Source organism: Gorilla gorilla, chromosome 4 (genome assembly GCF_029281585.2).
Source record: "Gorilla gorilla gorilla isolate KB3781 chromosome 4, NHGRI_mGorGor1-v2.1_pri, whole genome shotgun sequence".
In the NCBI taxonomy this organism is placed as follows: domain Eukaryota; kingdom Metazoa; phylum Chordata; class Mammalia; order Primates; family Hominidae; genus Gorilla; species Gorilla gorilla.
Window position 1 is genome coordinate 13848247 of NC_073228.2, and position 25268 is coordinate 13873514.

Below are 25268 nucleotides of genomic sequence, written 5' to 3' on the forward strand. Positions count from 1 at the left end.
GCGGCTACTCCCCAGGCCCCGGCAGACCTGCGACTGGCCCAGTCGCCCTCTGGGGCCCTTTGCCACTCCCTTGGGAAGGAGAGCCGAGACCTCAGTTCCCGGCGGCTCTTGCGGGGCGCAGGTGAGCCCTGGCAGCGCGCGCGGCCCCTCCTCCCCCGCGCCTCCCAGGTGAGCGGCCGCGATCCCGGTCTCGGGTCCTGCCAGCCCCGGCTGCTTCTCCTATGCGGGGACAGCGGCAATCCCCCCTGAATTCCTTTCGGCCTCTGGGGCCATTTGGCAGCCGAGTTCCCTCCCCGGGTGCTCCTGGAGCTCCCAGGGCTTGACCCTCCGGCTCGGACAGAGCTGGGAGCGGCAGGGGCGGGGAGGACAGTGCGGGGAGCAAAATCCGCAGCCCCCACCCAGGTCCCCCAGCCGAGCGCCGGGGCACGGGGAGGGGAGGGGGTGTGGCCGGGATGGGAAGGGGCGGGGGACAGGGAGGCCGGCTGGACGGGTTCGGTGGCCCCAGAGTTGCAGCCGCTCTGGGCTCTGGGGCCAGGTTGCGGTTCTCCCTGGGTAGCGGCTGCTCCCGGGAGGCTCGCTGCCGGCTGGGGTGGGGGTTCCTGGAAACGGGCGCCACCCAGCCCCTCCCCACCTGGCTCAGGAATGGTGCGCCTGGAAACTCCGCTGGACTTGCCTGGGCCTCGGGGCGGAGTGCTGGGGCGCTGGGTGCCCGGGTCCCCGGGTTCCCTGAGCTTAGAAGGGCCTGTCTGGAGGAAGGGATTCCAGCTCTAGGGACTGGGTGGGGCGTCCTCAGCCCCTCCTTCGGCAGCTGTCCGGTGTTAGGCTGGGTGGGGCCGCCTCGGACCCAGCTCTGGGCTGGTTTTCCCACGTCTTTGCTCCTGCTGGAGGGAGGGGGTGGTGTGGGGCCTGGGCCCGAAGATGGCACCCAGGACACTGAGGGAGGGCGCCGTCCGGCCCTGTGACTGGCACCCCTGCAAGGAGCTGCTCTGTCAGGGCGCCCCCGGGCTTTGCCTGTCCGAGGAAAGCGCCCTTCAACCCGGCCGACTTTGAGCCCTGAGTTCCTGAGGGTGAGCGCAGGAGGAGCCCAGGGCAGAGGCCGGCAGGACTCGCTGGTGGCTGGGAGCTGAGTCCTGGCTCCACTCTCACAGACGAACAGGCCCCGAGCCCAGGGCCCCAGACAAGGCTGCTCCGGTTCCAGTTGTGCCGGGTGACGGCAGAGCCAGGACAAAGGAGGCCTGTTGAGGTCCTGGCCACCCCCAGCCGGCCGCCCTGGGATGATGGAATGCAGGGCAGTGGGTCTTCCGAGAACATGAGGACCTTGGCGCCCTGACGGCGGTGGCATGGAGTGATCTCTGTGTGTGGGGGAGGAGCCCCCTGTGCTGCTTCCGCCTGGGGCTGGTTGGGGGTGAGGGCTCCAGCAGCTAATTTCCTGCTAGAGGAAGTTCTTTGAGGTCACAGGGCAGACGCAGAGAAGGCCTCCAGCCTACTCTGACCTTTCTCTCCAAAAAGGAGGTGTCTCTGTGCCAGAACCCTGGGCGTGGAGATCCTGAAAGGGGCTGTGTCTACAGGCACCCTACCTCTTCCCCATTTCCCAGGGACTGGCGACATCGAGGAAACAGATGTGGAACTGCAGACCCCACACCCTTCCTTCCTCTCTCCCCTCCCCAGACACTGGAGGGGGCCCCCCATTCCATTCTGGCATGAGGCTTATTCGGTGCCTCACCATTTATTTACCTGGGGTGATAGGGGGGTGGGCGGGACTGTCTGGGCTGTGAGTGGCACCTCCCGTGGTTCCCCCAGGAATGGGTGGTGTGGACACCTGCCAGGCATTGAAGACCACCCCTGGCTCTGTGCCCCTGTCTCATCAGATGGGCAGCAGGAGGCTCCAGAGGTGGCGCCCAGGCTCTGAGCTACCCTAGGTCTGCAGACTAGTGGGCATTGGCCAGAGACATGGCCCAGCCACTGGCCTTCATCCTCGATGTCCCTGAGACCCCAGGGGACCAGGGGTAAGTGCTCTGGGGCTGGGGGCTGGAGGCTGGAATGTTCCACCCCCGACGGAGAGGTCACCTGAGCAGGGGCTGCTGGAAGGAGAGAGGTGGCTGGAGCCTGACCCCCCCACCGCCAACCCCCTCTGCAGCCAGGACCCCAGCCCCTATGATGAAAGCGAAGTGCACGACTCCTTCCAGCAGCTCATCCAGGAGCAGAGCCAGTGCGCGGCCCAGGAGGGGCTGGAGCTGCAGCAGAGAGAGCGGGAGGTGACAGGTGAGCTCAGGCCTGGATGCTGGGTGGTGTGGACCAAGACTTGGGTGCCCCAGCCCCTCAGGACGGGCCTCCCAGCTCTGCAGGCCTGGGATGGGGTGGGAGATACTGTGGCCAACTGCATCTCCAGGACCCCTGGTGAGTCTTTCTTGCTTTGTAGGAAGTAGCCAGCAGACACTCTGGCGGCCCGAGGGCACCCAGAGCACGGCCACACTCCGCATCCTGGCCAGTATGCCCAGCCGCACCATTGGTGAGTGGGACCCTCGGCCTCGGCCTCGGCCCCGAGTTGACCCCAGTCCCTGGGGCTGGTCTGGGCTTCCCGCCAGGCATCTCCCTGGGTAGTGGCTGCTCCCGTAGCTCACAGCCAGGCCCAGGGCGGGCTCCTAGCCCATCCCATCTGCTGCCTGGAGGCCCAGCACAGCCCCATGTGGCCCTCGCTGGGCTCCAAAAATGACTCCAGAGTCATCACGGGGTAAAAATAGGCTTTCGGAATGCAGTGGTGCCTGAAGTCTTTGTTGAAAGGATTTTCCTGGGTCCTGGGAAGGGGTGAGGGACGCAGAGGCCTGTGGCGAGCCCATCCTGAGGGGAGGGAGGCCTGGCCCTGCCCGGCCCGGCCCTGCCCAGCTGCCTCCATAGGCCGCAGCCGAGGTGCCATCATCTCCCAGTACTACAACCGCACGGTGCAGCTTCGGCGCAGGAGCAGCCGGCCCCTGCTCGGGAACTTTGTCCGCTCCGCCCGGCCCAGCCTCCGCCTGTACGACCTGGAGCTGGACCCCATGGCCCAGGAGGAGGAGGGTGAGTGAGTGGGCACTGGAGCCCCAGTGGCGGACACCGGCCTGGGGTGGGGTGCAAGAGGCCAGCCTGGCCTGGGTGGTGGCTGGGGTGCAGCAGAGCCAGAGGCCCCTCTCCTATCCCTTAGCAGGCTGCCTGAAGGCCCCCCCGTCCCTCTGCAGGGACCCACGGGGACAGGGAAGTGGGGGTCTTACCTCACAAGCACCTTGGAGTGCTTGGAGGGCTGTGGCCCTGGGCCCCGAGTCGGGGACCGTGCGTGGGAAACAGGCCCCTGTGCTCTGTGAGCTTCCTGCTTGTTGTGGCGGCTGACTGAAGCAAACACACGGCTGATCGGCGACTCAAGCTCAAATAAGGGCACCGAGGTGTCTCGGGACGGTGCGGCAGGGACACGCAGGCCTGTCCAGGGTCCCGGCTTCGGGCTGCAGGGAGGGGCACTTGGGGATGGGCAGGACCTCCCTCTCCCTCTCGCAGAGAAGCAGAGCCTCCTGGTGAAGGAGCTCCAGAGCCTGGCGGTGGCACAGCGGGACCACATGCTTCGAGGGATGCCCTTAAGCCTGGCTGAGAAACGCAGCCTGCGGTGAGCAGCCCCGACCCTGACCCTGCCGCCGCTGCTGCACCCCCAGACCCACTTCCTCAGCTGGGCTAGGTGGTGGGGGAGAAGGAGCTGAGCCCGTGGGTGGCCGGTCTCCAGGAAGGAGAGAGTCAGGCCCCTCATTGGTCCAGGCACCTATGGCTGCCTCTGTCCCCAGAGAGAAGAGCAGGACCCCGAGGGGGAAGTGGAGGGGCCAGCCGGGCAGCGGCGGGGTCTGCTCTTGCTGTGGCCGGCTCAGATATGCCTGCGTGCTGGTATGGGCCCCTGGTCTGCCCTGGGGCTAGGGCGGCTGGGCAGGGCTGGGGTGGCCTCGGTGCCTCCTCCGGCCTCACCTTCAGGGCCTCTCTGCCTGTGCCCGCAGGCCTTGCACAGCCTGGGCCTGGCGCTGCTCTCCGCCCTGCAGGCCCTGACGCCGTGGCGCTACGCCCTGAAGCGCATCGGGGGCCAGTTCGGCTCCAGCGTGCTCTCCTACTTCCTCTTTCTCAAGACTCTGCTGGCTTTCAACGCCCTCCTGCTGCTGCTGCTGGTGGCCTTCATCATGGGCCCTCAGGTCGCCTTCCCACCCGCCCTGCCGGGCCCTGCCCCCGTCTGCACAGGCCTGGAGCTCCTCACAGGCGCGGTGAGGAAGCCCTAGGACTGGGGGACGGGGGGTGCCTGTCTTCTGCTACCCTGGTACCGTGTCCCCTTCTTGTCCCAGCTCCCCTGGGGCCCCCAACCCTTGCCCTGCTGTGACTCCAGGTGGCCACAGCCAGCTCCCCGCCTCCCCCTCAATGACCCTGGATGCTCATCGTGCTGGGGTTCCCGTGGGGCTGGAGGCCCAAGATTGCTGTGGCCAAGGCCCCTCCCTGTTTCCCTCACTGCCCCTGCCTGGCCTCCTCCTGCTCTGCCCCTGTGGCTGTCAGGCCTGAGGGTCGGGGTGGGGCGTGGGGAGAGTCCCTGACTCGGCTGGATCTCCCTGTGGCAGGGTTGCTTCACCCACACCGTCATGTACTACGGCCACTACAGTAACGCCACGCTGAACCAGCCGTGTGGCAGCCCCCTGGATGGCAGCCAGTGCACACCCAGGGTGGGTGGCCTGCCCTACAACATGCCCCTGGCCTACCTCTCCACTGTGGGCGTGAGCTTCTTTATCACCTGCATCACTCTGGTGTACAGGTAACGCCTCCACCTCATGACCCAGGCTCCGAGCTCCACTCATCCATCCATTCATCTTTCGACCCATTCATTGATTCTTCCCTCTTCCTTTCTTCCTTCTGTCCATCTACCTGTCTGCTCTCATCCACTCACCTATCCAACTATCCACTTACCCACCCATCTACCCATCCATCTACCCACCCATCCACCCATTCATCCATCCACTCACCCATCCACCCACTCAATTCACCCACCCATCCATCTACCCACCCATCCGTCTACCCACCCATTCACCCAATCAATTCACCCCCATCCACCCACTCAATTCACCCACCCATCCATCTACCCACCCATCCGTCTACCCACCCATTCACCCAATCAATTCACCCCCATCCACCCACTCAATTCACCCACCCATCCATCTACCCACCCATCCGTCTACCCACCCATTCACCCAATCAATTCACCCCCCATCCACCCACTCAATTCACCCACCCATCCATCTACCCACCCATCCGTCTACCCACCCATTCACCCAATCAATTCACCCCCATCCACCCACTCAATTCACCCACCCATCCATCTACCCACCCATCCATCTACCCACCCATCCATCTACCCACCCATTCATCTACCCACCCATCCATCTACCCACCCATCCATCTACCCACCCATCCGTCTACCCACCCATTCACCCAATCAATTCACCCCCCATCCACCCACTCAATTCACCCACCCATCCACCCATCCACCCATTCATCCATCCACTCACCCATCCACCCACTCAATTCACCCACCCATTTACCCATTCATCCATCCACCTACCTATCTACCCACCCATTCATCCACCCATCCATTCATCCATCCATCCATCCACCCGCCCATGCATCTACGTATTCCACAAACATTCTCTGTGCTCAGCTCAGGGCAGGATGGTAAATGTCCTAGGGGTGCTTGCTGTCTCTGGGAGAAGATGGACCACTGAATGGGCTGGGACAATCCATGAGGCTTAGTGGTGTTTCCCCAGTGTTATGGGAGCACTGGGGAAGGAGTCAGGCTGCTTCCCAGGGGAGGCGGCACTTGCCCTGAGAGGGGAAGGTTAGATAAGAGTGGGGATGGATAAGGAAGCAGGGAAGATGTTTTGGTCATTGGGACCAGCAGTGCAAAGGCCCTGAGGTGAGCCCAGCATCTTCTGGTCCATGTCTCGCTGGGAGGCAGCCAGCCAAGTCCGTGGTGAATGCAGCCCTGCCCCCTTTTCTAGGCAGATGTGGCTGGTGGGTGCTGTGTTGGATGAGACTGGTGTAGAGGGCTGGTGGTGGGGCAGGGGTGTGGCAGGAGGCCCAGTCAGGGCCCAGATGGCTCCTGAGTGGGTGGTGGGGTCTGGCTGCCCAGAGCATCCGGTCTGCCTTCTCCCCTTGGCCTCTGCCCGTCAGCTTGTCGGTTGCCATGTCTGTGTCTGCTTCTCCCCAGCATGGCTCACGCTTTCGGGGAGAGCTACCGGGTGGGCAGCACCTCTGGCATCCACGCCATCACCGTCTTCTGCTCCTGGGACTACAAGGTGACGCAGAAGCGGGCCTCCCGCCTCCAGCAGGACAATATTCGCACCCGGCTGAAGGTGAGTGGCCCCGGAGCACCAAGCTGGCCTGCCCAGCTCCCTGCAGGCCTGGCCCTGGGTCCACTTAGGACCATGTGACCAGAACCATGGTCTAGAGGGAGGGCCATCTGTCCGTGAGCTGAACTCGGGGCGCTGGGCAGGCGTGGTCTTCTGCTTGCAGTGACGGGCAGGCCCTGAGTTTTTCTCTGGTACACACCCCTCAGTTAGGGGCTGCCTCTGTTGTCTGCTAGCGGGTAGTAGCGCCATGGCCCCGTGGGCACCCGGGAGCCAGCCCTGAGGCCTCAGGCCCCAGCTGGCACATGCTCCTTGGCTGGCGTTAGCTTGGTTGGTGGCCATAGGAGGCCAGTGGGTGAGGACTGTCACCTTCTGTGTGCCTCAGAGAGGAGACTGAGGCATAGAGGCCGAGGCCCTCGTAGAGGTTGCGGGGCCAGGAGGCTGCAGAGCTGGGCCTCGTGGAACATTCTCTGCCTTTCTGGGGTTCTGTGCTTCAAGGAGCTCAGAGCTGTGACCTGTCATGAGCCATTCCATGTGGGGGGGCTTCTGGTCACTGGGGGCCACCCACATCCACAGGGAACAGGAAAGGACCTCTGAGCAAGGCCCCTGCCCCAGCGGGCAGGGCCAGGGAGGCGGGTGGAGAGGGGTTGAGGCAGGCCTCGGGAGTGAACGCCAGCCCAGGCACAGGGGCCTCTCGGCAGGGGACTGGGTCCTCTCTGTGCCTGGAGGGAGGGCCCTCAGCAGATGAAAGGGCAGGTGGGGCATGGGGAACTGGCCCTCTGTCCTGGTTCAAGCCTCCTGGTGTGTCTCATGTGTGTTGTGTGTGTTGTGCTGTGTCTGCACATCTGTGTGTGCCCGTGCTCTGGTGTGGGTGACGGGGACACGGTGCCGCCTGCAGGAGCTGCTGGCCGAGTGGCAGCTGCGGCACAGCCCCAGGAGCGTGTGCGGGAGGCTTCGGCAGGCGGCTGTGCTGGGGCTTGTGTGGCTGCTGTGTCTGGGGACCGCGCTGGGCTGCGCCATGGCAGTCCATGTCTTCTCGGAGTTCATGATCCAGGTGCGGAGATGGGGGGAGCCTGGCCCTTGCTTGGAACGTGTCCCCAGTGACTCTGGGCACCTGCCCCCTGGGGAGGCAGCCTTGCCTCTCCTCCTCCACCCAGCCAGCCCAGGGTGCCATGTACGCTGTGCCCCGTGCTGGGGCCCCCTCCCAGGCCCACTTCTCGCCCCTTGTCCTGTCTCACGGTTTTATTTTTTGGTTTCTGGTTTCTTTTCTACTACTTGTACCCCTCCCTGCTTCCTGTGTGGTTTGAACTTGAGGCCTGGGGAGAGCCGGATCTTGGAGGAGGGAGATGCTACCTGCCAGTTCCACCCCGGGCTCTTCCCTGTAGCTGCCCGCTCCCACCATGGATGGGGGGCTTCCATGACACCGCTCCCTGCACCCCTGCAGAGTCCAGAGGCTGCTGGCCAGGAGGCTGCGCTGCTGGTCCTGCCTCTGGTGGTTGGCCTCCTCAACCTGGGGGCCCCCTACCTGTGCCGTGTCCTGGCCGCCCTGGAGCCGCATGACTCCCCGGTACTGGAGGTGTACGTGGCCATCTGCAGGTGTGTGGCCGCACATGAAAATATCATTTGGTGCTGGAGCTGATACTGGTTCTTTAGCTCCGGGTGTATCCAAACCTACTTAGGATGAGGCTGGTGTGACCAAGCCCCTGGTGGGGGCCCTGTGGTGCATCTTCTGTCCCAGTACCCGCCCCTCAGCCTTTGCACCCCGCCCTCCGTAGGAACCTCATCCTCAAGCTGGCCATCCTGGGGACACTGTGCTACCACTGGCTGGGCCGCAGGGTGGGCGTCCTGCAGGGCCAGTGCTGGGAGGATTTCGTGGGCCAGGAACTGTACCGGTTCCTGGTGATGGACTTCGTCCTCATGTTGCTGGACACGCTTTTTGGGGAACTGGTGTGGAGGTAAGGGGGTCCTTGGTGGACTGGGTGGGGAGTGTTCTCCCCTTAGTGGCCGGGACGTGTGGCCGGGAGGTTCTCAGGCCTGGACCTTTCAAATCAGGGCCCTGTGTCTCCACCCTTCAGAGGAAGACTCAGGAAATAGAACCCAACTCATTTTTAGACTGGAAAGGAAAACAGGTTTCAAAGTGATGTGTATGGCCAGGCATGGTGGCTCATGCCTGTAATCCCAGCACTTTGGGAGGCTGAGGTGAGTGGATCACCTGAGGTCAGGAGTTTGAGACCAGCCTGGCCAGCATGGCAAAACCCCGTCTCTGCTAAAAATACAAAAATTAGCAGGGCGTGGTGGCGCACACCAGTAGTCCCAGCTACTCGGGAGGCAGAGGCATGAGAATCGCTTGAACCTGGGAAGCGGAGGTTGTAGTGAGCTGAGATTGCGCCTCTGCACTCCAGCCCGGGCGACAGAGCAAGACTGTGTTGCCAAAAAAAAAAAAAAAAAAGTAACGTGTATATCACACAACCTCAGTCTAGGATACAAAGGAAAAACACACAGCAGGGAACAGACAGTGGAGGAACATTTAAAAAATGTTCCAGGTATTCCACTGTGGGTTCTGGCACTTCAGCTGTTTTTTTCCTCTTGGTGTTTTCTTCGAGAATATATGAATTTAATAATAATAAAAAATAAGATTAAAAAAATCAGTAGGAGGTCCAGTGTGGTGGCTCACGCCTGTAATCCCAGCATTTTGGGAGGCTGAGGTGGGAGGATCACTTAAGCCCAGGAGTTTGAGACCAGCCTCGGCAACAGAGTGAGACCTTGTCTCTAAAGAAATAAAAATAAAAATAAATAAAAATTAGCTGGGCCTGGTGGTGTGTGCCTGTAGTCCCAGCTACTCAGGAGGCTGAGGTGGGAGGATTGCTTGATCCCAGGAGGTCAAGGCTGCAGTGAGCCACGATTGCGCCACTGTGCTCCAGCCCGGACAACAGAGCCAGACCCTGTTTCAAAAAAGAAAAAATCATTTGGTGCTGGAGCTGATACTGCTTGTTTAACTCCGGGTGTATCCGAACCTACTTAGGATGAGGCTGGTGTGACCAAGCACCTGGTGGGGGCCCCCAGGCTGGTGGCTGTCTCTTGGCATTATCTGTGGAAGGGCCAGGATGTCCCCTGGCTGGGGGCGGGGTGCCTCTGGGTGTGGGGACTCAGGCCGGCCTCCCTGGGCATGGCTTTCCCATCTAACGATCCGGGGTCCTCCTCGGAGGCAGGATTATCTCCGAGAAGAAGCTGAAGAGGAGGCGGAAGCCGGAGTTTGACATTGCCCGGAATGTCCTGGAGCTGATTTATGGGCAGACTCTGACCTGGTGAGGGTCTTCTGCTTGCCTCCTCCTGTCTGGCCCCTCGGTCAGTGCCCCTTTCCCCCTGGGGGTCCTGTACCTGCCTCCCCCTGGGGCCACAGCCAGGCCCGGCCATGGACCCTGGAGTGATGCAGACCCTAACCCCGGGCACTCAGTTTGGGCCACTGTCACATGCCCTGCCCATGGTCTGGAACCAGCCTGGTCTCAGGGAGGGGAGGGCACTGGAGCAGCCCCTGAACTGCCACCCCCTCCCCAGGCTGGGGGTGCTCTTCTCGCCCCTCCTCCCCGCCGTGCAGATCATCAAGCTGCTGCTCGTCTTCTATGTCAAGAAGGTGAGGCTGCCAAGGCTTGGGGAGGGCTGGGCTGGCAGGGTGGCCGGCAGTGGGGGCAGGACTCAGCTGGGCAGAGCCTGGGACACTAGAACCCTCCCCACCTGAGTGGAGTGCGGCTGGCCGCCCGGAGCTGCCCTGGCCTGTCCCTCAGCCCAAGGGACGGCTGACCCCTCTTGGCATCACTGTCTTTGGCAGGCCAGGAAGCATCGCTGGGTTCAGAGGTCATCAGCAGGTGCCTGTGTGCACCTGGCCAGGGGTAGGGCCAGGGCTCTGGGAGACACCAAGACTTGGGACCTCTGGGTCCCTGGAAAAGTGATGCTGGTCCTCTATCCGCAACTGGTTCATGCCCAGTGGCTGAGAACTGGGACCTTTCTTCCCATCCTGGCTCCTGTCTTTTTATTTTATTTTATTTTTTGAGACAGAGTCTTGCTTTGTCGCCCAGGCTGGAGTGCAGTGGCGCGATCTCGGCTCACTGCAAGCTCCGCCTCCCAGGTTCACGCCATTCTCCTGCCTCAGCCTCCCGAGTAGCTGGGACTACAGGCATCCGCCACCACACCCAGCTAATTTTTTTGTATTTTTAGTAGAGATGAGGTTTCACTGTGTTAGCCAGGATGGTCTCGATCTCCTGACCTTGTGACCGCCCACCTCAGCCTCCCAAAGTGCTGGGATTACAGGCGTGAGCCACCGCGCCTGGCCATCCTGGCTCCTGTCTCGTCTGGCCTTTTGTTTCCTCATCCGTGCAATGGGGACCATGTTCCAGTGGGGACTGAGGGAGGTGGCGTGTACAGTGTTGTGTGCAGAGCCTGGCATGGCAGCGACCTTCAGCAGATGGAGGTGCTGTTGGCATCACCCCTTTGTGTGCAAGTGACCGGCAGGCTTCTGTCTTCCTCTGTAAATGAGGAGGCTGCAGGGAGCAGGGTCCAGGCTCTGCCTGGATGCACAGCCATGGTCGCCCTTCCCTCTTGAGCTCCCCCAGGCCTTGGAGGGGTGCTGAGGGGTAGCAGGATGGTGGCAGAGCGCAGCCTTTCCCCACAGACCAGCCTTCTGGCCAACTGCCAGGCGCCGTGCCGGCCCTGGCTGGCCTCACACATGAGCACCGTCTTCCTCACGCTGCTCTGCTTCCCCGCCTTCCTGGGCGCCGCTGTCTTCCTCTGCTACGCCGTCTGGCAGTGAGTGGGGCAGGTGGAGGGAGACCCTTCTGTGTCATCTGGGGGTTGGGTGGTGGTGCCGCCTGGGGGGCCCAAGGCTTAGGGGTGCAGAGGACGGGCTGGGAGGGAGCCGGGTGAACTGTTGCTCGGGGTGAGGGTTCCTGGTCGGCATCTTCCCCAGGGTGAAGCCCTCGAGCACCTGCGGCCCCTTCCGGACCCTGGACACCATGTACGAGGCCGGCAGGGTGTGGGTGCGCCACCTGGAGGCGGCAGGCCCCAGGGTCTCCTGGCTGCCCTGGGTGCACCGGTACCTGGTGGAAAACACCTTCTTTGTCTTCCTGGTGTCAGCCCTGCTGCTGTGAGTCCCGCAGGTGGGGGCGGCCCTGGGGAGATGGCCCTCGCTGGGCCTGCACCGTGTGGGGACTGGCCACTCCCGGGCTGTGGCCCTGGGCCCTGCCCGACAGCCCCTCTCCCGCAGGGCCGTGATCTACCTCAACATCCAGGTGGTGCGGGGCCAGCGCAAGGTCATCTGCCTGCTCAAGGAGCAGATCAGCAATGTGAGTGCCCCTCCTGGGCTGCTCTCAGCCCCCACCCTCTCAGGTCACCTGAGGGTGACGCTCCCCTCCACTCCCCTGTACATCTCTTGTGGGCCTTGGCCGGTGAAAGGGTTTGTCTGCCAAACAAGTGACCCTGATCGATATGTGCACTTCAGATCAAGTGACGAAGTAGCCGTGAGACAGAGCCAGGCTCCTGATCCCCAAGGACCCGCAGGGCCCCACTGGGACCAGGGCTCTGGGGGGTGGGGTGTGATTTCAGCTCCTGGGTGTGGCCCCGCTGAGGGTTTAGACAGTCTGTGAGGATTTTTGGGTCCCTATGGACTCTTCACTCATTTTACAAACAGGTGGATTAAGGTTGAGAGTTAGGACTTAAAACTTTTTTTTTTTTGGAGACGGAGTCTCGCTCTGTCACCCAGGCTGGAGTGCAGTGGCACAGTCTCAGCTGACTGCAACCTCTGCCTCCTGGGTTCAAGCAACTGTCTTGCCTTAGCCTCCCGAGTAGCTGGGAGTACAGGGCCTGCCGCCACTCTGGCTACTTTTTTGTGTTTTTCATACAGATGCAGTTTCGCTGTGTTGCCCAGGCTGGTCTCGAGCTCCCGAGGCAATCCACCCACCTCGGCCTCCCAAAGTGCTAGGATTATAGGCATGAGCCACTGTGCCTGGCCAAACATTTTTATGAAGAAAACAATGTTTGACCGGGTGTGGTGGGGCTCATGCCTATAGTCCCAACGCTTTGGGAGGCCAAGGTGAGAGAATGGCTGGAGCCCAGGAGTTCGAGACCAGCCTGGGCAACAGAGTGAAACCTCGTCTCTATAAAAATTTTAAAAGTTAGCTGGGTGTGGTGGTGTGCACCTGTAGTCCCAGCTACTTGGGAGGCTGAGGTAGGAGATTGCTTGAGCCCAGGTTGAGGCTGCAGTGAGCTATGATTGTGCCACTGCACTCCAGCCTGGGTGACAGTGAAACTCTGTCTCATAAAAAAAAAAAAGCCAGGGCATGGGGGCTCAGGCCTCTAATCCCAGCACTTTGGGAGGCCGAGGTGAGCAGATCACTTGAGGTCAGGAGGTCGAGACCAGCCTGAGCATCATGGCAAAACCCCGTCTCTACTAAAAGTACAAAAATTAGCTGGGCGTGGTGGCGTCCACCTGTACCAGCTACTCAGGAGGCTGAGGCAGGAGAATCAGCCCAGATTGCGCCACTGCACTCCAGCCTGGGCGACAGAGCGAGTTGCTGAGGCCCTTGTGCTGTGTCATGGGAGTGAGTTGCAGAAGGGGGTCAGACCCCACACCCGAGAGGCAGCCCCCAGGAGTGCTGTCCACCCAGCAGCTGGTCCCTGTGCCCACTCCCTTCGCTCCTCTCTGCCCAGGAGGACCTCCTTGCCCACTGGGCAGCCACCAAGTTGGAGACAAGGCACTTTGCCCCCAGGCTACCCAGCCTGGCCTCCTCCCCGAGGCCTCTCCCCTGGGGAACGGCCCCCCGTGAAGCAGGTTCTGTGGCTTTTCCAGGCTTGCGTCCTGCTGCTGGGCTCTGCCCTCCCCCTAGGGCTCCCCATCCCCTCCCATTGCCATTTGTCCTCCTGCAGGTTTTCACTCTGGGGCTGGTGAGTGCCAGTGTCCTTAGGCATGCTCCACACCAGGGCTAGGGGGGCGCTTGTGGGGATCAGCGGCTGGTGTCTGCCAAGGCGAGGGCAGGGCGGGGTGCAGCCAGTGGGCCTTGGCAGCCATGTGACCCTGCTGCTGGCTAGTTGGTGCCAGGATCCAGGGCTCCAGGCAGCTCGTCCCAGCTCGTCCCAAGCACTCATGGGACGGCTCCCACATTGCTTGGGTTGTAAACAAACACTGTAGTACACACTGTCCCATCTCCTGCCTTTCCCGTTTCACCACATAGAGCTGAAAGCCTGGCATCTCGGCTGCGGTGGTTGTCGGCTGCGGTGGTTGTCTGGCCGTAGATATTGGAAGTGGGAAATGGCTCCTGCCCTACTGGGTGGCATTTCAGAGCCCCCAGGGGCCAGGTAGGGCCAGGTGGGTCCAGGCGGGGAATGCAGAGTGGTGCTGGGAGAATCCCAGCTCTACCCACCGTTGCTCTGGGATGGGAAGGACCTTTCTCCAGGTGGATGCTGGCTGTGGTGTCTACCCAAGGCCGAGCTCTGACCCGTCTTTGGGGCTGTCGGTCTGAGCTTTCCCCGTGCAGGTCGGCATGGCTCAAGTGCACAGCCCCTCCATACTCATCAGCAACTCGATAGAAGCTACCTAGGTTGTTGCTTAAGGGGCCCATGGTCTCTCCTTGAAGGTATTCTAAGTGGTCCTCCTAGGCTGAGCCAGGTTGCCAGGTGCCCAGAGCCAATCCGTGTGGCTCTTGACAGAACTCCTGTTCTCTGTGTGAGGCTCCGGGCGGGGAATCCCGGTCTGACCCAGGCACTGATGATCAGTGTTTCGGTGCACCAGATCCTTTGCTAAGTGCCCCCTCTGCTTGTCACATTTCATTGTCGAAAGAGCCCTGGGTCAGTCCAGTACTGGCCCCAAAGATGTCCCCGTCCTAAGACTGGATGGAGCCTGTGAATACGTTACGTTGCGTGGCTGGGGAATTAAGATTGCAGGTAGAATTAAAGTTGCCAGTCAGCTGACTTTGGATAGGAGATGGCCCTAGATTATCGTGGTGGCCCAGCGTGATCTCAGGGTCCTTAGAGGTGAAAAACGGAGGCCGGAGTGTCAGGGTCAGAGTGGTGCCACGTGAGCAGGACTTGAGCAGCCACTGCTGGCTTTGAAGTGGAGGAAAGGGCTGAGAGCCAGGGGCCTCTAGAAGTTGGAAAAGGCGAGGAAGAGGATTCTCCCCCGGATGTAGCCCTGATGATGCTTGACTGGAGCCCAGTGAGACTCATTTTGGACTTCTCACTTCCAGAACTGAAAGTTGAGAAACCGGTGGTGTTTTAAGCCACGAAGTTGATGACAGTTCGTTACGACAGCAGCAGGAAACTAATGTAAACCCTGTGCCTTGTTATTACCCCCCTTTACAGATGCTGCCACTGAGGTCACAGAGTTAGTAACCCAAGGCAGAGCCAGTAGGTGGCAGGGCTGGTTTTAAATTGACTCAGGCTGGCTCTGGGCTGCTGATTACATTTCCCTTTTCACTTTGGCCACTAGGAAGCTTAGATCCACACATATGCCCACTTCCTGGCTCTTGGTTTTTCCTTGTCCTTGTTTGGTGGCCCTTTCACCTTTTCTTTTATGTTTTTGCTGCTTGCGATGTTGAATACACCTCGTGAGTTTTCCCTCAAATGCAGTTTGGAACAGGATGGCTCTGGATGGGCTGATGGATGATTTCTCCTCCCCTTTGTGTTCTGGCCTTTCTAGGAGGGTGAGGACAAAATCTTCTTAATCAACAAGCTTCACTCCATCTACGAGAGGAAGGAGAGGGAGGAAAGGAGCAGGTGAGGGTCCGTGGAGGGATTGGGGACACTCTGAGCCTGGAGGGGAGAGGGGCCAGGGCTGGACAGTAGGGCTGCCACTGGGGCTACACCACGACATTGCTGACACTTGACCGCTTTTGACCTACAAAAATCTCCCCCCCGGCGCCCACCTTCACTCTCTCTAGAGCCTTCTCTGGCCTCCGGAGCCTGGCCATTTTGACAGGGACCTAAAATACATCTCAGGAGAAAGGCTGTGGGGCATCTGGCCTGTCCCTCGCCGGGCCTTGGCTGTGCCCAGCCAGGTTGCAGGGATGTTGATGTTTATGGGGTCCCCTCAGTGATGTCTCTTTCTGGCAGGGTTGGGACAACCGAGGAGGCTGCGGCACCCCCTGCCCTGCTCACAGATGAACAGGATGCCTAGGGGGACGGCGATGGGCCTCACAGGCCCGCCCAGCACCCTGAGACCATACTGTTGCCTCCCAGTGACCCTGCTGGGACACCAGGACAAGGAAGACAGTTTCGCTTCTTGAAAGCCGCAGCTGCGCCTAGGCTGGAGCTGGAAGGGTGGGTGAATCCGGCTTGGGCATCCCCAGTGAACTCTGCCCTGCCTGGGACTCTATTTATTCTGATTAAAGGGGTTTTGCAAATGGGCTTGTCCCTTGGGGCTCTGTGTCTGTGACCACACCCAGGGCCTGCTTCCCGCTGCCCTGGGGCCACCTCCAGGTGCAGGTCTGGGTCCTGGGAACCTCAGCTGGAGTGGGGACGCCCTCTGCTGGCCAAGCCCCAGATGGCAGGGGCTGGACTGCGCCAGGGCTTGATCTGCTTGCTGCTTTTGACCAGCCTGAACTCGCGCCCAGGAGGGGCTTACACCTGCACAAGTGAGCCGAGCAGGCACGGATTGTGACCAGAGCGATGCGTCAACCATTGGGTGATGCTGTAGCATCTACTGGAGCAGGAGGCAAATTTAGAGAGGGACTTGGAGGCGAGACATGTCAGTCGCAAATGAGTTGTGGGGACAGTTGCCTCCCAGGCATAGATAACCAGCACCTGTGCTTGGAGGCGAACAGGGCTTGGTGAGGTGGGGCTGGCCCCCTGCTTCTGGCTGCCAGCAGCTGGCTGGGGGGTGGTGATCCTGGGTCTGACTGGGCTGAGTTTGAGGAGCCCGTGGGATACCGAAAACCGTAGGCTGTGGGGGGTGGGCACAGGGATTCGGGGACCAGCCTGTCATGACCCCGTGCTCCAGGTCTGCAGGGACCAGCCCATGACAGCCCAGGGCTCCAGGTCTGCGGGGACCAGCCTGTCATGACCCCGTGCTCCAGGTCTGCAGGGACCAGCCCATGACAGCCCAGGGCTCCAGGTCTGCGGGGACCAGCCCATCACAGCCCAGGGCTCCAGGCCTGCGGGGACCAGCCCATCACGGCCCCAGTGCTCCAGGCCTGCGGGGACCAGCCCGTCAGCCTCAGTGCTCCAGGCCTGCGGGGACCAGCCCGTCAACTGCGGGGACCAGCTCATCAGCCTCAGTGCTCCAGGCCTGCGGGGACCAGCCCGTCAGCCTCAGTGCTCCAGGCCTGCGGGGACCAGCCTGTCAGCCTCAGTGCTCCAGGCCTGGGGGGACCAGCCCTTCATAGCCTCAGTGCTCCAGGCCTGCGGGGACCAGCCCATCAGCCTGTGCTCCAGGCCTGCGGGGACCAGCTCATCAGCCTCAGTGCTCCAGGCCTGCGGGGACCAGCTCATCAGCCTCAGTGCTCCAGACCTGCAGGGACCAGCCCTTCACAGCCCCAGTGCTCCAGGCCTGCGGGGACCAGCCCGTCATGACCCCAGTGCTCCAGGTCTGTGGGGACCAGCCCGTCAACCTGTGCTCCAGGCCTGCGGGGACCAGCCCGTCAACCTGTGCTCCAGGCCTGTGGGGACCAGCTCATCAGCCTCAGTGCTCCAGGTCTGTGGGGACCAGCCCGTCACGGCGCAGGGTTCCAGGCTTGTGGGGACCAGCCTGTCACAGCACCAGTGCTCCAGGCCTGTGGGGACCAGCCTGTCACGGCCCAGGGCTCCAGGCCTGCAGGAGCTGCGCTTGGGATTGGGGAATGAACCCAGGTGGGGAAATGGTCAAAGAGCGACGGGCCCAGAAAAGGGTCAGACCCAGATGGAGATGCCACTGGCTGCTAGCAGACCCCCACGCTGGGTCTAGCCCACCCAATCCCATGGGGATGCTCCTGTGCTCTGCAGACATCTGGGTGCTGCCACAGGGGCCCGACAGAGTTGGCATCTGGGTGGATCTGAGCCAAGTGGTGCTTCTGGGCCTCAGCAAGTAGCTGGTGCTGATTCTGGGCAGCCAACTGTGGCAGCATCTTCAGGTGCGAGTGCTGCTGGGTGAAGCTGCGTGGGCAGTCCAGAAAGTGACGTGACAGTCCACAGGGACCGACGTAGGGTTTCCAGCCCCTATCTGTGCAGATGCTGTCCTCCAAACCATCACGGTCCCTCTCTGGCTGGGGACGTGCGCCTGCCACTGCTGGCTTGCCAGCATGATCATTGGTTGTGACCTGTTGAGCCCATCTTGCCAGCCTCACAAAGGACAGTACCAGCTGCTTATGACAGGAAAGTGGAAGAACTTGGCCTGGATATTTCTGGAGAATTACCGTGTGTGCTAGTCAGTCTTTCGTGTCAACCAGGCCAGGCTGTGGGGCCTGTGATCTCATCGAGAGGGGCCGAGGTGTTGCTGTGATCGTGTGCTGCTGGAATGTGGTGAACACCTACAGTCGATTTCACCTAAAGATCATCCTTGAGAATGTGGGTGAGCCTCATCCTATCAGCTGAAAGCTTTAAGAGCAAAACCCGAGGTGTCCCAGAGAGGGAATTCTGCCTTGAGACGGCGGCTTCCACTCCCACTGGATGTCCAGCCCGCGGCCCCACGGCTGGGTGAGCCCGTCCTCTCCTCGTTTCTGCCTCCTATTTGTTCTGTCTCCGGACCCACCGTGTGGTCCCAGACCCTCCAGTGAGGACCTCCCGTATTTCTTCAGAGCAGCCCTTGCGTGCTGGAGGCCTGGGCTTCAGTGTGTCCCTGGGTGCCCTGGGGCATGTTCTGTGACCTCCCAGCTCCTCGCCTCATGGGGCCGCTGTATCAAGTGACACAGTTTGTGGGCTGCGTACCATGCCTGGCACCCATTTGAGGTGTTGCAAGGAGGCCATGTTTGCTCGATGAGAGCAGCCTAAGATCTACAAACTGTTGTTCGAGTGGATGGGAACCTGATGCTATTTCAGGCTGAATGACAAGACTCCGCGATGCTCTTCGGCCTGGGCTGCACAACGGAATCTACCAGGGAGGTTTTAAAAACACTGGTACTTGCTGGAGGTGGTGGCGCCTGTCTGTAATTGCAGCTGCTCCAGAGGCTGAGGCGGAGGATTGCTTGAGCCCAAGAGTTTCGGTTTATTTGCTTTTTCAGAGTCTTGCTCTTGCCCAGGCTGGAGTGCAGTTCCATGATCTCGGCTCACTGCCTCAGCTTCCCAAGTAGCTGGGATTACAGGTGCATACAACCAGGCCTGGCTGATCTTCGTATTTTTAGTGGAGACGGGGTTTCACCGTGATGGTCAGGCTGGTCAAGATCTCCTGACCTCAAGTGATCTGCCCGCCTCGGCCTCCCAAAGTGCTGGGATTACAGACATGAACCACAACACCTGCCGAGCCTAGGTGTTTTGAATCCAGCATGGGCAACAGCAAGACCCTGTCCCAACAAACAAAAAAACACTGGTGCCTGAGGCCCACCCCGAGAGATTCTGATTGAGTTGATTTGGATGTGAATTATCTTTAAAATTTTGGATGTGAATTTTTTTTTTTTTTCCTTGGGATGGAGTTTCACTCTTGTTCCCCAGGCTGGAGTGCAACGGGACGATCTTGGCTCACTGCAACCTCCGCCTACTGGGTTCAAGCCATTCTCCTGCCTCAGCTTCCCAAGTAGCTGGGATTACAGGCATGTGCTACCATGCCCAGCTAATTTTGTATTTTTAGTAGAGACAGGGTTTCTCCATGTTGGTCAGGCTGGTCTTGAACTCCTGACCTCAGGTGATCCGCCCACCTCGGACTCCCAAAGTGCTGGGATTGCAGGCATGAGCCACCATGCCTGGCTGGATGTGAATTATCTTAAAAATTTTCAGGTAATTCTAATGGGCCAAGGTTGAGAACCCCTGCTCTGGGCCCATCCGAGCACCAGGCTGTCACAAACGCATGCACGCACTCACGCCCGTGGGCTTGGGGGGCTTCGGAAATGTGCTTCTGCTTTTTTGAGATGGGGTCTTTCTGTTGCCCATCCCGGAGCACAGTGGCACGATCACAGCTCACTGCAGCCTCGACCTCCTGGGCTCAGGTGATCCTCCCGCCTCAGCCTCCCGAGTGTCTGCTTCTGGTTTTCATGATGACCTGGGGCCCAGGCATACTACACTTGTGCTGTTCAGGGGCCAGTCCTGCACCAGGAGCCCATCAGCCACAGCTCCACCGAGAAGCACTGATATGCAGAGCTAAGCAGCTTTGTTTCCACGTGGATCCTGCGTAGGTTTTCTTGGTCCATCCGTAGACACCGCACTCCTGCAGAGGATCTTCTCGGGATGCCCCACTGTCTCTGTTTTCCCTCTTCACTGAACACTCAGTCGGGGCTCGCCATGATGCCTCTGTGTCTGCTGGCTTCTCCCCCATTGGAACAGCCTTCTTGGCACGCCACACTGCTAGCTGCTGGGCACTGTGCTTTCTGCCTTTACCGTTCTGCCGTGATGTTGCCAAAATAGCAACAACAACAACAACAAAGGCTGGGCACAGTGGCTCATGCCTGTATTCCCAGCAGTTCGAGATCAGCCTGGGCAACATGGTGAGACCCTATCTCTACAAAAATAAAAAATGAAATGAGCTGGGTGGGGTGGCGCATGCATGCCTGTGGTCCCAGCTACTTGGGAGGCTGAGGTCGGAAGATCGCTGGAGCTTAACCTTGAGGTCAAGGTTGCAGTGAGCCGAGATTACATCACTGCACTCCAGCGTGGGAGACAGAGACCCTGTATTAACAAACAAAAACACAAACCACAAAGGGCAGATCTGAACCTGTCATTTAAAAAAAAAATTTAATAAACTTAAAAAAAAATATATCCACAGATGCAGGTGAAGAACCTGTTGTCTTCCTCAAGCCTCTTTTTCACCCATGGGTGGAAATGGTGCCCTGGACACCCAGGCCCACGAGGTCTTTGCGTGGGGTCCCTACACAGGGCTTTAGCTTACACTGTGCTGCCCTCCTGTCCCCCAAGTTCCCAGTCTGTCAAAATCCAACCTGGTCTCCCAGGCCCAGGGCAAATGCCACCTCCATGAAGCCTGCCACATCCTTTGCACACCCTTGGGCGCTGACCTTGTTCTCCCAGCGCACAGGCACGGGTACAGTTTGCCCCTGTAGTAGTAACTCAGGCACAAAATGAACTCTTGCTGAGGCTCGGCCGCGCAGAGCTGAGGGTTGCCGCTTCCAGGTTCAAGTGCATTTTGAGTTTCATTCCCAGCTTCCTTCTTTTTCTGGTCTTTAATTTCTTCTCCGGATTAGGTCCCACTCAATGCTTTCCTTCTGAATTTCCAAAAGAGTATGGTCAGAGCCAGCAGCACACCACCTTCCCCATGGGTGGGGGGGGCCAGCCTGTGGTGGGGGTGCGGGTCCCATCTTTTCGAAGGAATTGACCCACAGTGGGCGGGTCCACCTTTGACCTTGCCCCAGGGAGTGCAGACAGAAAAAAGACCCTTGCTTAGTTTGAGGGGCCGCTGGGGTGCTCGGTTTGTCTTCAGAGGCCTGTCTGTAACACCAATGCCACCCCGGTGGCACTGACTGGTCACCCTGAAGGCCACGGCCAGTGTCCTAGGAAGGGACTCAATTTCTAGCTGTGCCACCTGAGATTCAGGGGTTAGGCTGGTTCTGCTTCTGAAGTTCCACTGTGCTCAAAGTGCTTGGTGAAAGTTAGCGAAGGTGATTTTACAAAAATAGATGCATAAAATGTCTAGGAAACACAAAAAATCCTCATTACTCTTCTCTCCGAATATTTTTTAAGCCCCAACTGGACCCTAGGCAAAAGTGAGTGGCACTCCTCTGCCAGGACTCCAGGCGAGCCCCGGCATCTTCTTGCTGCCGTCCCAGACAACAGAAGTTACCAGATGAACAGACTTGGATGGGCCACGGGGGTGGAGAGCTAGAAAGCTTGGCTGTGCCTCTCGATGATGATTAAGATTTCAATATTTACAGCACAACCACAAAGCAAATGATAGAATAAAGCAAAACAATGGAAAATCTGAGTTCACTCATGAGAGAGGTACGTATGTGAGCTCTGAGGAAATTACAGAGTGAACGCATGCAGCGGGACAGCTCTCCCAATCGCAGCGTGCAAAGTAGACATCCATAGTATCTTTTGAAAAATGAAAAACACATTACTTTCAACGGCCAAGAAAAAAAATTGCAATTTATTAAGATTCAATAAAGCGTTGTACTTTCGAAAGCAACTTTCGATGCATGTTCTTCAACAGTCACATTCTATGAGGAAAACATTAAGAGCCACGAACTTGTTTTTTAATCTCAGAGTTACAGACATATTAAGTTCAAAATAAAAGGTAAAAAAACCAAAAAACAAACAAACAAAAAAAACCCCTCAAACCCAACAAAACCCAAAAACAAACAAACATATTCTTGACTTCCATCCCCAATTTTAAAACAACAGTTTTTGTACAACTCAATGCTCGCCGGCAGCACGGGAAGTGGTATGTCGGACGCACATACGCACACGCACGCTCACACGCACACATATTGGATATACATACGCAGGTGTATGTCCATCGAATATATAGAACGCATGTAATGGCAATGAGATGCAGTCACTCTGAGGAAGGTTGGTTTTGCTAAATATCCTACTAAACTTGAGAAAAAAAGTCTTGAACCCAGTTTGTGCATAGTTCATGATCCTCTATAAAACCAGCTTTTGTGGATCTGCAATCTTGCAGGACTTTTTTTTTTTTTTGTATTTTTTTTGTTTTGATAAAACCATTAAAAAGCTAATTAAAAAAAATGTAATGCACAAGTTTCCTGATCAAGCAGGCAGGGAGCACAATGTTCATATATATATTTTTTAAAACATACTTGAAGGTATGTTATTCCATTGTCTTTCTTCCTTGCAAAACAATCAAAACATTGATCATTTTTAAAACATAAAGCAATTTTTAATATATAAAGCACTCTTCAAACATCTATTTCTTTTGAGTCCATTATTTGGTAAATATGTAACTGCTACACATTAGAGATTAGGTATTTTTCTTCTTTGTGTTTTTTTTTCCTCTTTTTCTTTTTTTTCATTTTTTTGTTTTGTTTTGTTTTGTTTTTTTTTTTAAATAACATCTTCAGTGCTAGGAGTTGGGTTTAAAAATACATGAAATGGTGTGGAGCTGCCCTCGGGAGCCCTGGCTTTCCTGAGAGCGCGTCCGGCATGTGCAAGACAGTGGCCACAACGCCTGTCACCTTGACGAAGGGGCGAAAGCAATCGACAGAGTCCACGACGATGGCCGAGGGAACAACACTGTCCCGTCCCAGAGCTCTGAAGGAACGCATCTGCATTCTGAAAATAGGTTTCTTTACGACGGAAGTCTTTTTTTTTTGTTAATTCCTTTTTAAATTTTTAAAATTTTAAAGTCTGAAGGAGAAAAAAAGGTCTGTAAACAGGTGGGAGCCCAAACCCCAGGCTCCCCCAAAAGCAGTCACAACCCACGCCCAAGTGCTTGTTTCTGTTCCTTCCACGGAACCATCCATTCTTTACAAGTATCTATGGCCACAGTTCAACAACAGTTTTTTTTTTCCTCTTTAACTTTATATTCCAAATGGAAAAATGGTGCAATACTCTGGTAATAATTTTCTTGCATTAGTCCACAATAAAAAGCTGCTAAAGGTAGGTATACATATTATTTCTCCAGAGATATACACTGTACTTTTTAAACGCAGTCACAGAGTCCTTGAGTAAACATTTACACATGAATTGTCGCAAGCCCTGTCCTAGGAATTCTCTGTAATGTATAGGATTAGCTAAAGGAAGGGCGAGGACACTCAGTGCAAAGTTAGAAGCTAATAATAACAAACGTTTGACCAATGCGCCAAAAAAAAAGCGTATACTGAATACAAGGGAAAACCCACAGTTAAATCCTCACACGCTTTCAAACACACAAACACAGAAAACTGCACGCCGTGCAGGAGCACGCGCCACACATGCACACACACACTTCCGTTTCAACACGCACACATACACACACGTAGGCTATGAACTTAGAAATTTTTCCTAGAGCCTGTTTCTGTGTACTGATGTCAACCTGGAAGTGTAGAATTAGAAAGTGTTCACATTTCACTATTGGCCTGCTGGATTCAAGTATCTGCATGTTTGATATGTCTTTTTTTAACTTTTAAAAAATATTTTTTGGGATAAAAAAATGACATGAAAAAGTAATGAAACAAGGGTAATGTGCATAGGCGGATCCAGGGGAACAGAGAGCAGATCGCAGCCCGCGCCTTCCGCTCAGCTCCCGCCGCGGAGCCGCTCTGCGCCCGGCGGTCCACACCAGACTCTGCCCTGATTACCGGCCGCCTCTGGTCATGTGCATAATCGTCACAGGCTCATTTTAAATAGGCTTCACGTCTCCCTCCCTCCCCCACAGATAAAATAACCCTTTCCAGCCCACAATCTGAAAAGTGCCCTTCATGATAGAACTATTCTAAGCAGCTTTTATACTTAAAAAAAAAAAAAAAAACAAAATGACAACACACTATACAAACATAAGACACACAAAATAAACAGCTACGAGGAACATCCTGTCATTAGCGTGTGACGCTGCCCCACCGCAGCCCGCACTGTTTTGCCAACAGTTCGCAAGGACTGCGGCCAAGGTTCGTCTTCAGTCCTGGACAGAGGTACTCAAAAGGGCGGCCGCTGCTGGGTTCCAGCGGGTCTGTGGGGTCGCCCAGCCGGGAGGGGTCCCGGGAGGGGTCGGCTCTCCTGGTGCTGATGATGGCAGCGCCTACAGGGACTCCCCGCTGAGCAGGTCCCCAGGCAGCAGGGTGGTCAGTGGGGTGGGGCTGCCGATCACCCTGCTGTCGTCGGCGCTGGGCGGGCCCCACAGGCTGCTGGAGTACTGGGGCACCCCGCCCCACAGCAGCTCACTGCTCCCCTTGCCACCCAGGCACGGGGCGTTCCAGTGGCCAGCGTCGCTGCGCACCAGGCCATGGGAGCTGCCCGCTGCGCTGAGCCGTGGCTGGCTGGACGCGCTGCTGGACTGCCAGCTGGAAGTGGGTGGCAGTGCCTGGCCTTGGGCTAAGAAGCGATTCACTTCTTCTTCACCAGCGAACTCGGCCAGGATGGTAGTGTTTCCCAGGACACACCTGCAACAGCAAGATGGGGCACGTGAACAGGGCCACCCCAAGTCCTGCTGAGTTCGTGGCACTGGCTTTCTCTGTATTGGGAAAGGCCCCACATGGAAGCCATCCTGTGGCTTCTGTTTTGCCACTGCTATTTCCAAACCCAGACTGTGAATGTTTTGCTCAGTTCAGACTTCTAGCGGCAACATCGTACTGGTACACAGAGTACATCTTCAAGTGCATGAACAGATCATTAAATGTGGGCTCGTTTAGGATCAGTGTCATTTGCATCCTGGGCTAAAAACAGGAATGACTAATTTCTAGGTTCCAACGTCTCAAGTGATGTTACTGATCAGGTCTACTCGTACTTCTATCAAAAGCAACCTTTCACTAGGGTGAAGGGTTGGCTGTGAGGACCACTGCTGGGCCCTGTGTAGGAATGTGTCACAGGGAGGGAGTAGACACAGCAACTCAGCAGCAGAAAAAAACCAGTGAGTCCCAAGATACCTGTGAGGAACTGACCTGTGTCGCCTTTCCCCAATTCCTTTGTTGAAGTCCTAACCCCCAGTACCTCCCCATGTGACTGCGTTTGGAGATGGGGTCTTTAAGGCGGGAATTAAGTTAGATGAGGTCACATGGGTAGGCCCCAGTCCAACAGGACTGGTGTCCTTATAAGGAGAGATTACGGCACAGACATGCACAAAGAGACGACCATATAAGAACAGAGGGAGAAGGCAGCTGTCTACAGCCAAGGAGA

The 25268-nt window shown here is 57.7% G+C and overlaps 2 protein-coding genes across 30 annotated transcripts in view; one reads left to right on the plus strand and one right to left on the minus strand.

Moving 5' to 3' along the window:
* Positions 1 to 30: 30 nt before the first annotated feature.
* Positions 31 to 23912, plus strand: TMC6 (transmembrane channel like 6). Of its 12 annotated transcripts, none has more exons than XM_055388814.2 (20): positions 31 to 121; positions 1869 to 2006; positions 2138 to 2262; positions 2420 to 2509; positions 2884 to 3054; positions 3523 to 3628; positions 3801 to 3897; positions 4005 to 4262; positions 4608 to 4798; positions 6248 to 6392; positions 7285 to 7440; positions 7831 to 7982; positions 8162 to 8341; positions 9596 to 9691; positions 9942 to 10017; positions 11053 to 11186; positions 11347 to 11523; positions 11644 to 11722; positions 15070 to 15146; positions 15483 to 23912. In XM_055388814.2, the coding sequence occupies exons 2-20, from the start codon at positions 1951 to 1953 to the stop codon at positions 15544 to 15546; spliced, it is 2430 nt and encodes an 809-aa protein (XP_055244789.2). In that variant the 5' UTR covers positions 31 to 121; positions 1869 to 1950; the 3' UTR covers positions 15547 to 23912. The 12 variants fall into 12 exon arrangements, 9 of the variants coding, with proteins under 9 accessions (XP_055244789.2, XP_018883018.4, XP_055244788.2 ...); XM_019027473.4 differs by having other exon boundaries at positions 2896 to 3054; XM_055388813.2 differs by having other exon boundaries at positions 73 to 168.
* The window catches only part of TNRC6C (trinucleotide repeat containing adaptor 6C), a 148910-nt gene continuing 146052 nt past the window's right edge, over positions 22411 to 25268 (minus strand). For all 18 annotated transcript variants that reach the window (XM_055388798.2, XM_055388800.2, XM_055388801.2 and 15 more), the window contains one exon: positions 22411 to 24535. In XM_055388798.2, the coding sequence (XP_055244773.1) occupies positions 24175 to 24535 (361 nt within the window). In that variant the 3' untranslated portion in view covers positions 22411 to 24174. The remainder of the gene's footprint in view (positions 24536 to 25268) is intronic.